Source organism: Schistocerca nitens, chromosome 2 (genome assembly GCF_023898315.1).
Source record: "Schistocerca nitens isolate TAMUIC-IGC-003100 chromosome 2, iqSchNite1.1, whole genome shotgun sequence".
NCBI classification, from domain to species: Eukaryota; Metazoa; Arthropoda; class Insecta; order Orthoptera; family Acrididae; genus Schistocerca; species Schistocerca nitens.
The window spans coordinates 491,793,933-491,805,951 of record NC_064615.1 but is presented as its reverse complement, the minus strand read 5'-3'; the positions used below and the strand labels follow the sequence as shown (position 1 = coordinate 491,805,951).

Genomic DNA, 12,019 nt, shown 5'->3' with positions numbered 1-12,019 from the left:
GTTTCTGAGCCAAAAATATCCTTTTAGAATGGGAAGAGTTACCACAAAGTATAGTACCATACGACATAAGCGAATGAAAATAAGCAAAGTAGACTAATTTTCATGTCGAACGATCACTCACTTCTGATACCGTTCAAATAGTAAAAATGGCAGTATTAAGTCTTTGAACAAGATCCTGAATGTGGGCTTTCCACAACAGCTTACTATCTATCTGGACACCTAGAAATTTGAACTGTTCAGTTTCACTAATCATATGCCCGTTCTGTGAAATTAAAACATCAGGTTTTGTTGAATTGTGTGTCAGAAACTGTAAAAAACTGAGTCTTACTGTGATTTAGCATTAGTTTATTTTCTACAAGCCATGAACTTAGGTCATGTACTGCACTATTTGAAACCGAGTCAATGTTGCACACAACATCCTTTACTACCAAGCTAGTGTCATCAGCAAACAGAATATTTTAGAGTTACCCGTAATACTAGAGGGCGTAACATTTATATAAATAAGGAACAGGAGTGGCCCCAACACTGATCCCTGGGGCACCCCCACTTAACAGTACCCCACTCAGACCCCACATACAACCGTTATCAACATTGTGTATAATGACATTTTGCTGCCTGTTGCTAAAATAAGAGGTGAACCAATTGTGAGCTATTCCCCTATTTCTGTAATGGTCCAACTTCATGAGCAATATTTTGTGATCAACACAATCAAATGCCTTAGTTAAGTCAAAAAATATGCCAAGTGTTCGAAACCTTTTGCTTAGCCCATCCAGTACCTCACAGGGAAAAGAGAATATAGCATTTTCAGTTGTTAAACAACTTCTAAAGCCGAACTGTACATTTGATAGCAAATCATGTGATATAAAATGATCCGTTATCCTTACATACACAGCCTTTTCAATAACTTTTGCAAACACCGATGGCATAGAAATAGGTCTAAAATTATCTGCATTATCCCTTTCTCCCTTTTTATAAAGGATAGAGAGCACCATGTTTCTTTCTAAGTTTCTTGCTAAGAAAGTTACGGACTAACTTGTTTGAGTGTTGCAGTATTTATGTTGAAATGAAGACATCTAAATTTCTTCATGCAGTTTTTCATATCTTCCGCAGGCGAACTGTTCAAAAAGATACACCAAACAAGGGCCGCCAATTTTACTGTTGCCCAAAACAACCAAATGAACGCTGCAACTTCTTCCAGTGGGTTGATGAGCCAAATACAGCCAGAGGGGGCACTAGCAATAATGACTGGGGTAGTAGAGGAAGTAAATGGAATGGAAATGGTAGTGGGGCATCCACAAGTTGGCAAACTAATGCAGGTATGTTCTACCATAAATTTTGCTGCAGTAAAGCAGTGTGAATAGGTTTTGTGCTAAGTAAGCTTTCATTTTTATGTTTATATTGAAGCATCTCTGAGCTGATACCATTAAATAATAATAAAGTCATTACAAATAAAGCATTGTTACTAGATCCTTGGTAAGTATCCCTGTTAATTTTTTATTTTTGTAAAGGGCAGGTTGTTCATTATTTCGAGTTATAATATTATATGTTATATTTTTTTATAATAGAAATAGCATGTTGATGTTTTACTGATAGCCAACTCATGTGCTCTATATAAGCACTGTGTATTTCAGTCCCTTTGGGCTTTTCTGCATAAAACACTCATTAGAAAATATTGCACTTGTATAATGAAAGGTATATCAGAGATGCCTTGGAAGTATGAAATCAGTAGACTCAGGCGTGCACATAAAAGTTAAAAAAATACTTAAAAATAAGCTTGTTGGAGAATGTGACGTGTCAAAAAGAACTGTTTTATTTGGCAGTCAAGCAACATAGCGATGGGCCATTGACAGCACTGTATCAGTCAGAACCTCCTAAGTAACAACACTATTGATTCCTTGTTTAGTTTTGATCTAACAAGTTGAAATTTTTGCATGGAAGTGGGGAAATAGTTTGTAGAAACATTTTAACTTTTTAAATTAACTTGTGGAAATCATACTTTGTGTCCAACGCAGTGTTATGAACAGTTCTCCCAATTTCTCAGGCAAAGATGAACGATTCCAAAAATCCGTTATCTTGTCGATACCAGTCATTGTCTGTTGCAGAGCAGGATTCGCATAACATGCCTTTCCTGTCAGCTTCCTCAGTGTGTGTTATTTGTACTAAAAACAAAAGACTATCCTCCAGCCACCCTATTCCATAGGCATCGTTAAGTGCATTTTTTCTTGTTTCCATAATTACAGTCTGTGCTCAGTGTGTCTCATTTTGATGGTATTAATGACCTTAAGGAGAATTTGTCATTGGCATAGAATTACATTTTAGGAGAAATTTTCCAGAACTGCATGGTGAAATGGAAACACTGCTGTAATAAGTGCGTGATTAGAGAGAAAAAGCATTGTGAAGGTAACAAGGACTAAACTTGTGTTCATTGAATGAAAGTATTGTTTTAAAAAGTTATGCTATTTTTTGAACCTGCCTTGTATTATCACTTACATCAAAAATATCCTATACACAGGTTTCTGCCTCTCTTGGGTATTTGTTGAATTATTTGTGGATCCAATCCACTGATGACAATGATGGTGGTGGTGATAAAAAATGAAACTTGCAGGATACCCCCTGGCTTCCTGATAATTGTTTACAGAAGTATTATTAAAATGCAAATCATTTGTCAGTTGAGTATTCACTTAGTGAATGCTGCAGTTCCTTTGGAATGGACAGATAAGAAGAAAACGGTCAGTGATTTGCAATGGTATCAAGTTGGATCATTGTTTTACACCCAAATGGCATGGAGTTACTGAACCACATGGAGATCACTGAACAGGTTACAAATGGGCATTGACACATCTAAGGACAACATAATGAAATGATGATACAAACGACAACACTGTGTCAGTGTAGATAAGCAAAGAGATAGAGGGGCTGGCCAGTACTTACCTCAGCTCAGTACAACTGATAGATACACAAAACAGAACAGAAAATTTATGTTCCTAGCTTTCGGAACTTTGTTCCTTCGTCAGGGATGAGAGAGGGGAAAAAAAGGGAAGAAGGGAAAGTGGATTCAGTTACTCACAACCCAGGTTATGAAGCAACAGGGAAAGGTAAACAGGGAGGGTAGCAAGGATGGAGGCATGGTTGTCAGAGGGAAGCCAAAGATATTCTACTGTAAGTACTGTGCCAGCTTCAAACCAAAGAGGATGCATACAGAAGTAAAGATGTGTATATACTATGTCCCCCTCCAAGACAAACAAATTGGAATTATAGCTTTTTTGGATCTGTTTCTGTACAAATTGTAAGTAGCCTTTCAAATGTTTCAAATGGCTCTGAGCACTATGGGACTTAACATCTTAGGTCATCAGTCCCCTAGAACTTAGAACTACTTAAACCTAACTAACCTAAGGACATTACACACATCCATGCTCGAGGCAGGATTCAAACCTGCGACCATAGAAGTCACATGGTTCCGGACTGAAGCACTTAGAACCGCACGGCCACCGCGGCTGGCAAATAGCCTTTCGCTCCCTGTATTTTATCCCTGCCACTTTCAGAATTTGAAAGAGAGTGTTCCAGTCAGCATTGTCAAAAGCTTTCTCTAAGTCTACAAATGCTAGAAATGTAGGTTTGCCTTTCCTTAATCTTTCATCTAAGATGAGTCGTAGGGTCAGTATTGCCTCACGTGTTCCAACATTTCTACGGAATCCAAACTGATCTCCCCCGAGGTCGGCTTCTACCAGTTTTTCCATTCGTCTGTAAACAATTCGTGTTATTAACAGATATACAGTCATACTGAAGTTATGCTGAATTATAAAAAAATGTGTCTTATTGGGGTCAGGTGATGGCAACAATGGCACATGGATTACATTAACTGAAGGTATGCCTCATTGATATCACAGCACACAGCTAAATTCAGTAAAATGTCTCAAGGGTATTGGCAATTACATTGAACTACTGAAGCATATGTTCATTTTTTCACATGAGGTCTTTCATGACCAGGTTTCACAGCTGCTGGTAAATCTTCCATGTTGTATCATCCTGATGCATGAAACTGATTTGTTCCTAACATTCCATCAAGAGTTGCACTGGACATCTTCAGTCTGTGATTTGTAAGTGAAACCTTGGATAAAACATTAGGAATAGAAAAGCTACATGGGTCATGACCATACAACCCAGAAAAATCCCAGCAGCTATTTTTTTCAAACTGTTACAGTTTGTGTGTGTGTGTGTGTGTGTGTGTGTGTGTGTGTGTGTGTGTGTAGCTTTCATAGGTAATACGATTAGATAAATGTAATACTACAACAAAGACAATCTGTTTGCCTTCTTTTTTTATTTCTTTTTTCTTCTGCAGGAAGAGGCCGAGGAACATTTGGTAAGAGAACATTGCCATCTCCTAGTGGTGCGAGGAAAAGACGGAAATGTGGAGTCTGTGGTGAAGAAGGTACGGACTAATTTTATTTCTCGACTGCTCCTTCTTTAAACATGCACAAAAGTTTGTAATGTGTAAATCTCAGAGTGATCTGAGAACCTTATCGTCTGAAGAAACAATCAAAGCAGATATCAAAAGTTGAGACAGTTAATTACACAACCCCTACGTAAGTAATACATTCAAAGACATAAGACAGGTGTTATAATTTTATGTAAACTTAGTCCACAGACATTGTGTAGGCTAGAGTGTGGGAGCAAGCAAAGAATAGTTTTGAATTTTGCCATATCATCAGTGGTCCCTATTTGAGCATACGTCATGTGTTAAGTTGGCTATTTTTTCCATCTTATTTCAGATTTACTTTTGCATTGTGACTTTGGACCAGCCCATATTCATTATTTTAGAATTTAAACAAAAAACAGGTACTAAACATTTTAAATCAGTTGAATGAAGTTAAAAAACTTTATAGATAAATCTTTTAATAGTCCAGATCTCAATTGTATAGTTTATTCAGTGATTACTAGTTTCAGCTGCATGTTCAGCCATCTTCAGATCCATTATCAGTTTGAGTGCATTGCATGTCTGAATGTAAGATTAGATACAGACACACTGTCAACAACATAACAATAGCTCATATATAAGATCGACCACAATGAAATAACGGGATGTACCATTATTATGAGACATTATGTAAGCAAAATCTTTCTGACAAGTATGCTTATTGCTCTGAATTGGCCTCATAAGTACGTGTTGTTGAGAAGCTACTGGCGTAATGAGACTGTATACAGAATGTTATGTACCAATATGTTTTTGTAAGAAAGGTTTTGCTTACATAATTTTTCATCAGAGTGGTACATGCCATTATTTCATTGCAATCAGTCTTATATGTGAGCTACTGCTATGTTGTTGACTGTGTGTCTTTATCTAATCTTACAATCAGACACTGCACTCAAATTAATAACTGATCTGAAGATGGCTGACATGCACCCAAAACTCGTAATCACTGAATAAATTATACAGTTGAGATCTGAACTACTAAAATATTCCATCTATAAAGCTTTTTAACTTAATTAAACTGTGCTTTTTGTGTGAATATGGGTTGTTCCAAAGTCACAGTGCAAAAGTAAATCTGTTTTATTGGTAAAAACGTTACACATACAGAATAAGAAATAATATGGAAAAATGAGGAACTCACCAACTTTTCAACATATCATGTATATTCAAATAGGAACCATTGATGATACAGCAAATGTCAAAACTATTCTTCATTTAATCACACAGACTTTGTGGCATTTTTCCATTGTTGAAGCCACTGCAACAGACCTTTTTGTGCAGTCAGTGGTTGTGATGCATGTAATAGCTGCCTTACTGCAGACACTTTTGTAACATACTCTGTACTGTCGATTGTATTGTCTGCTCCTCCCTACTGATGTGCTTTGTTGATTTTTGTGGATTCTTTTCAAATACAATTTAGATTTTGTCGAACATCTCTGCCACCTGCCATGGTTGACCTATTCTTTCCAGAACACAATCAATCATTGTTTTGAACTATATCACGTGCCATGTAATACCATTCCTTTGTAAAAAAAAAAACTTCGCAGATTTGATTGCACTATACCAACTGCTTACGTTTAAGTGAAATCCATAACACAAAATGTTTATTCCTGCTTAATTGTGACTCCTATGTAGACTAGTACATCTATCAGAAGTATGTAGAAGCTAATGCACGAAAACACCCAAAAGAACTAATAATATTCCACCTATTTGTTTATCTTACTGAGACATGATGTATACGCCCCGGGGCAATCGGGAAATTCGGGAAAAACCTGGGAATTTTTTCATCCAGGAGAAAACTGGGGAAAAAGCCAGGAATTTTTTAGAATTCTGGGATTTTTTTAGTGTTCTAGTTTTCAATTAACTTTTTGTAATTTTGGCTGGTAAGAACCGATACTCTAATGTCTGTCAACAGCAAAATGTGTTAAAGGCTTTAGGACAAAGACTGTGCAATAGTTAATAACAACAAACTGCTTATGATGAGGGTGACATCACAATTGTTTGCATTAGGTTCATTTGAGCACTTTCCAGCGGGCTCACGCGCAAGCGTACTTGAGTCGCATATGAGCAGTACCTTCTCCCGCTTCCGGCTACTTGAAGTGTGACTGTTAATGATTTTACTGTTTCCTCTTCATTTCAATTAAAATACATTCACATAATTATGGAAGGCTAAAATTATTAGTTTGTTTTCTGATTTTATTTAATTTCCATGTTTTTGACTTCAAGTACTAAGCACTTTGCAGAATAATGAAGTTATTTTTTTTGGTTTGCTAAAGAAATTTGGCTTTTATTAATCTTCTCCACAGAGGCAGTTAATTTATTTGAAGTATTTCAGTCCATACTGTCAGCTAGTTTCAACAGTTCACTGAATTTCAAATATACTTTTTCATCTTCTGGCACATATGGCATTAAGCCACAATAAAGAACCTAACATGAGATAACACAATAGTGGTACACCAAGAAAATTTACGTCCCAAAAACCACACTGAAAAGCTTAATATCAGGTTGGGGCCTACTTCATTGTGAAGTTGGATATACAAATGTGCACTTTAAGCCAAATTATGCATTTTAGTATGGTTTACCAAATTCCTATGCTCTTGGAGTAGCCTCTGATGTCCTGTTCCTTTTATGACGTAATAAGTTCGTACGAACATCCGGGCTTCCTGCGTCACCGTAGCTGCGTATGCACAGTAATGCCTGTTTTCTGATGCTCTCTAGCACCTGCTGGAACAAGCCTGTTTCTAACAGGTTGCGGAAAAATAAAATTTTAAAGTAAATTTCCTTTTACGCAAGATGAGTTGTGTTATGTGTGAGAAAGTTGGATGAATTTCTTATGTCTCAGAGTGTGTGGCTCTCATTTAAAACTTAACACTTTGAAAACCAGCCACTTAGAAGAATTTTTAGCCCAGAAGACCACACATTTATTCATTATTTAAAATTTTACTGGCACATTTGTGCGATGCATGTTATCACAAGTTTTTGTTTACCCCAAAAACCTCATCACTCTAACAGATACGGTGTTATGTAATGACACTATCCAGTGATAACAATTTAACACAGCCAGGCCTGTTGGACTTAAATGAAAGTAACAGAAGTAAAAAATTCAAACAGTATCTTAGAACATCCTATACCCAGTCGTGTTCAAGAAGCCATACAAGGTGGTGCAGAAGTAAAGCACCAGCCTCTCATTTAGGAAGATGAGGCTTCAGATCTCTATCTGATCAAGTTCGTGCTCCATCTATAATCCTAATTCTTCATCTTCTTCTTCCAATTAAAGAACTGTCATAGCAACCAGTGATAGACTAAATGCTTACAGCCACACAGTTACTTTGTGGACTGTCTGTTTTGCCACAAAGGTTATTGCAGTTAAAAATGGATGCTAACAAGTCACTTGTATCGTTGTGCCTTGTGCTGCGCATTGCATGTTGGCCATTTGCTAAATGTGTAAAAGATACAAAACTAATCCAACAGTTTTTACTTCTAGCTTCTTATTCTGAATTGTTAATAAAATATTCCAGTTTAACCAGAAAAGAAGTACATTAAAATGTGTCATTATGTCAGTTCCATGTGAACTTCACAGGAATTGCTTGTATGATGCAGTAAAAGTAAAATGTTATGTGTTTAACTTAATATGGAATCTTAAATAAAACAATTAGTTGCTTATCATTGTAGGAGGAATTTTAGAGGATAAAAACAAATTTGATTTTATACCAAACCATCTTCTAACAATGGAAGTGTAGTGGGCAGAGTACTAGTCTCTTGCCCTGGAGGTCCTGGTTTCAATCCTGCATAGGGGCAAGGATTTTTCCTCGCTCAGCCAGCTATCGAAAAGGCTATTGAGACTATGGACCTGCCACTGTCACCGTGCCACTGCTGTGGCAACAAAAGGCTGAACCCTTCCTACAGTCAGGCCCATAACCCAGTCGTGGGATGTGCACCACAGACTTTACTCTTACCTTCTAACAAGCATTCTTATGAACAGCAATTTAGCATACATTACGAATTCTTTCCTGCTCTATTCTATTATTTGATCACTAAATGTACATTCGCAATGCCAGAGTGCAAAGTAGAGACACTAACCACTGTTACCATTCCAGTATGACTGTGGAAGAAGATTTTATGCTGACAGGGGATGCATACACCCAACAGGGCACTGAGTTTGCTTGTATGTTGTGTGATTGTAGGACATACTTGGATGCAAGAAAGGCTGCTCTAGTATGACACACGTCACAAGCATTTTTGTGAAATGAAGGTTCAAAGTTTTACAAACCTATTGGATATTGTACAAGAGAGCCAGACATCGAGCAGTGGCATTAGTGCAACCAACTAAGCCAGTACACTAGAATTCTGCCTGTATTTAAGTCTCGTCATCCCCCCCCCCCCCCCCCCCAATTCTTCCACCAAACACATGTATCACTACAGTAAATCCTGTTTCTTCAGACAGGAACAGTAAAGGTAGTGATACTAATAGTGGTACATTTATGGGAGGTGTAATAAGGAATAATGATTTTTTTTATTTGTGAATTTGGTAAATTCATACACACATTCCACTGATGTCATACCATATTAGATGTGCTTTGAACAGTGTCCACCGTATTTGTGATGGAGTGTTTGGTGGAAGATCTGAAGAAAAGGGAAAAATGACATGACATACTTACAGTCTGGTGCCATAATCTGGTTGCACTAACCTCACTTGTCAGTAGCTGGCACCCTCGTACATTATTTGACAGCCTCATCAAATTTGAACATTGATTTCTGGAGAAGGCTTTAAAAGCATGTGCTACAAGAGCAGCATTTGTTACATTTAATTATCTGTTACAATATGATGCACCGTATGTTGCTCAATGCTTGATGGTAACTCAACTTAGATGGTAGATATAGAACTTATTGCATATTAAGTTTCATGTTCAGCATGCATTTACTCTATGAGAAATAAGAATCCGAAGTTTACTCTTTTTTTTGTGTGTGTGTGTGTGTGTGTGTGTGTGTGTGTGTGTGTGTGTGTGTGCGCGCGGGCGCCGCTCGCACATGCCATGATTTTCACACCCCACTTTGATTCAAATATCTAACATTGTTAGCCTGTATTGGACAGTCAAACACACTTTTTTGTTGGTTAAAACCATGATTTTTCTAATGAGCCCAGTTTGAAAAATTTTATAGAACATAGTTTTTGCAAAATTTGGTAGGAAATACTGCATTTTTTATTTTTTTACAAATTATTCAAATTTGATCATTTAGTATTAGAAAGTAGTACATAAATCGAAACTGGTATTTGAGAACCTTGTGCTGTTATGTTACTACATACCAAGTTTCACACTCGTCATACCTTCAACACCTGAGATAAAGAAGCCAAACTTTTAGATTTTTTTTGGGACCAGCTTTTTGGGTGACTTTTTCTTCTAAAATTTTTTGGCTGCATATGGCTCATAAAATTCTTTTCATTGGCATTCTTAAGAGAATCCATGAAGTTGTACATGATGGCCAAATTTCACGCCTTTCAACAAAATATTGCCCAAGATGTAATAGCTCAAAGTTCCCAAACATTTACCTCCTCTCTGCACATAGTAGCACATGGAGGCAAACAAGTGACTAGATCTCTGCCAGTATTACTTCAATGAATGTGAAACTGCACCGATGTTCAGAGGGGGCATGTATATAGGGCAAGTCCTGTGTTTGCTGTTGGCCAGAAGGAGGGTGTCAGTGACCGTTTTAACCTGTAAGTCTTGCTTATATGTACACTTGGTATCCACACTCCATGTGAGTTCTGACAAAAGCTTTTTTATAACTGGGGCAATATATGCTGTCTGAACCATATAAGCTTCACCAAAGGTACTGCAAGACATTGAGTACCTTGAGGGACAATTCTTAATGCAAGATGAGTACATACCAAAGCACACTCTGTTGAATTGAGTGTGGGCATTGTTAGTTTGTAGCCAGAGGCTTACTTTTTGAATGTGGGGGTTGATGAAGAGACCTATCACTGGGTTGTCTTTGTATACCCAACCAATTCACAGAAAGAAAAACCAGCTGACAATTAAGAACAACACTGTCAGAAAGTATCTTCCTCTGTTGAAAGTATCAGTAAAAGCTTTCGCCTCTGTAAATAATAACTTTGACTGTCCAAGCTACTTCCAAATGTTGCATTGTTCATTTTTTCTCTGTTTGTTTCAGGTCACAACAGGAAGAATTGTTCTCACAATCCCAGCTGAATTACTGCTGTATTTGAGAGCAGTGTGACAAAATCAACTCTGAAAATTTTTCGGAATTATATTCAACAAACAAACCCACAATCACAATGTAACAATTTTTTATTGACTAGCTTTGACATCAAAGTTTTAACTTTACATTGTGAGTCATGAATTGTAATATCTTATGTTAATTCCCCTTACAAATAGTACATAATAAATTATATTATTGTTTTTTACTTCTACTGTTGGTGCTGTTATAAATTTACCATTCTTAACCAATCAGCAAAAAGGAAAGATTTTGTACTGTAGCCCCTGTGCGTCATCATCTTCTGTCCTTTTCAGTTGCATAATGCAGCAGTTGTCTTAGCATTAGCAGTGAATGCTGTCTTTCTCTTTTTGAGCCGTATCTAGTGTTATGTTGTATGTGCACTTGCAGAATCAGTTCCTGGTTCATCACAAGGACTCCTACTGTGAATCTGTGACTCTTATGTAGGGTTTCAACACCTCACGGTGCTGATGCCTCCTGATACATTTGTTTACCTTAGAGATAACTTCAAGTAACAAGCTGGGTTCCATTCTGCTTGAAACGTTGGGAATTGAGAAAAAGGTAAATCTAATAAACATTATAATTTGCGTCAAAGTGCCAATTTTAATTTTACTTTTCCAACCAATCCTGACTCAAACAATAAAATCAGTTAACTGATACCAGTTTTATTATGTGGGCCGGCCGGAGTGGCCGAGTGGTTCTAGGCGCTACAGTCTGGAATCGCATGACCAGTACGGTCGCAGGTTCGAATCCTGCCTCGGGCATGGATGTGTGTGATTTCCTTAGTTTTAAGTAGTCTAAGTTCTAGGGGGACTGATGACGTCAGAAGTTAAGTCCCATAGTGCTCAGAGCCATTTTTTTACTGTCTGCATTTGGGGATATTGCTAATGTGTGGCCACCTATATATGAACAGGAGTAAACAGGTTGCACAGTTACCCTTATCAATAAGCAGTGATGCCAGTCAGCTGACAATGAGGGGCCTCTCCAAGCACTTTTTTATGCAATTCAATAATTAAAAATCAGGTTAGAAAGTGACTGTGCAGAAATCAACTGGAAAGATGCACCTACACAGCTGCAGCCATGAATAGGTTCCAGTTTTTTTAAGGTTTTTGTAAAATGGATTTTAGCCCTTTATTTTCTTGGAATACCTTTTTAGGTTTACACAGACTATTTTAGCCTTCAAGTCTTTTAGTGAAAAATACAGGGTGTGTTAGGAGGAATGGTCAGTTTTCAGGGATATGACAGAAACGATCGTTTAAAGCAAAAAAGTCTTGTGAATATGAGCTCTAAAATGTGCGTCTTAAGAGTTATGAACAC

At 37.3% G+C, this 12,019-nt stretch overlaps 1 protein-coding gene across 3 annotated transcripts in view; it reads left to right on the top strand.

The window, feature by feature from the left end:
* The window catches only part of LOC126236443 (DNA topoisomerase 3-alpha), a 222,279-nt gene extending 211,042 nt beyond the window's left edge, over positions 1-11,237 (top strand). For 2 of the 3 annotated variants that reach the window (XM_049945758.1, XM_049945757.1), the window contains exons 17-19: positions 1,111-1,316; positions 4,340-4,429; positions 10,640-11,237. In XM_049945758.1, coding sequence (XP_049801715.1) covers positions 1,111-1,316; positions 4,340-4,429; positions 10,640-10,677 — 334 coding nt within the window. In that variant the 3' untranslated portion in view covers positions 10,678-11,237. The remainder of the gene's footprint in view (positions 1-1,110; positions 1,317-4,339; positions 4,430-10,639) is intronic. The other variant, XR_007544915.1, reaches the window with a different exon arrangement.
* The last annotated feature ends 782 nt before the right edge of the window (positions 11,238-12,019 follow it).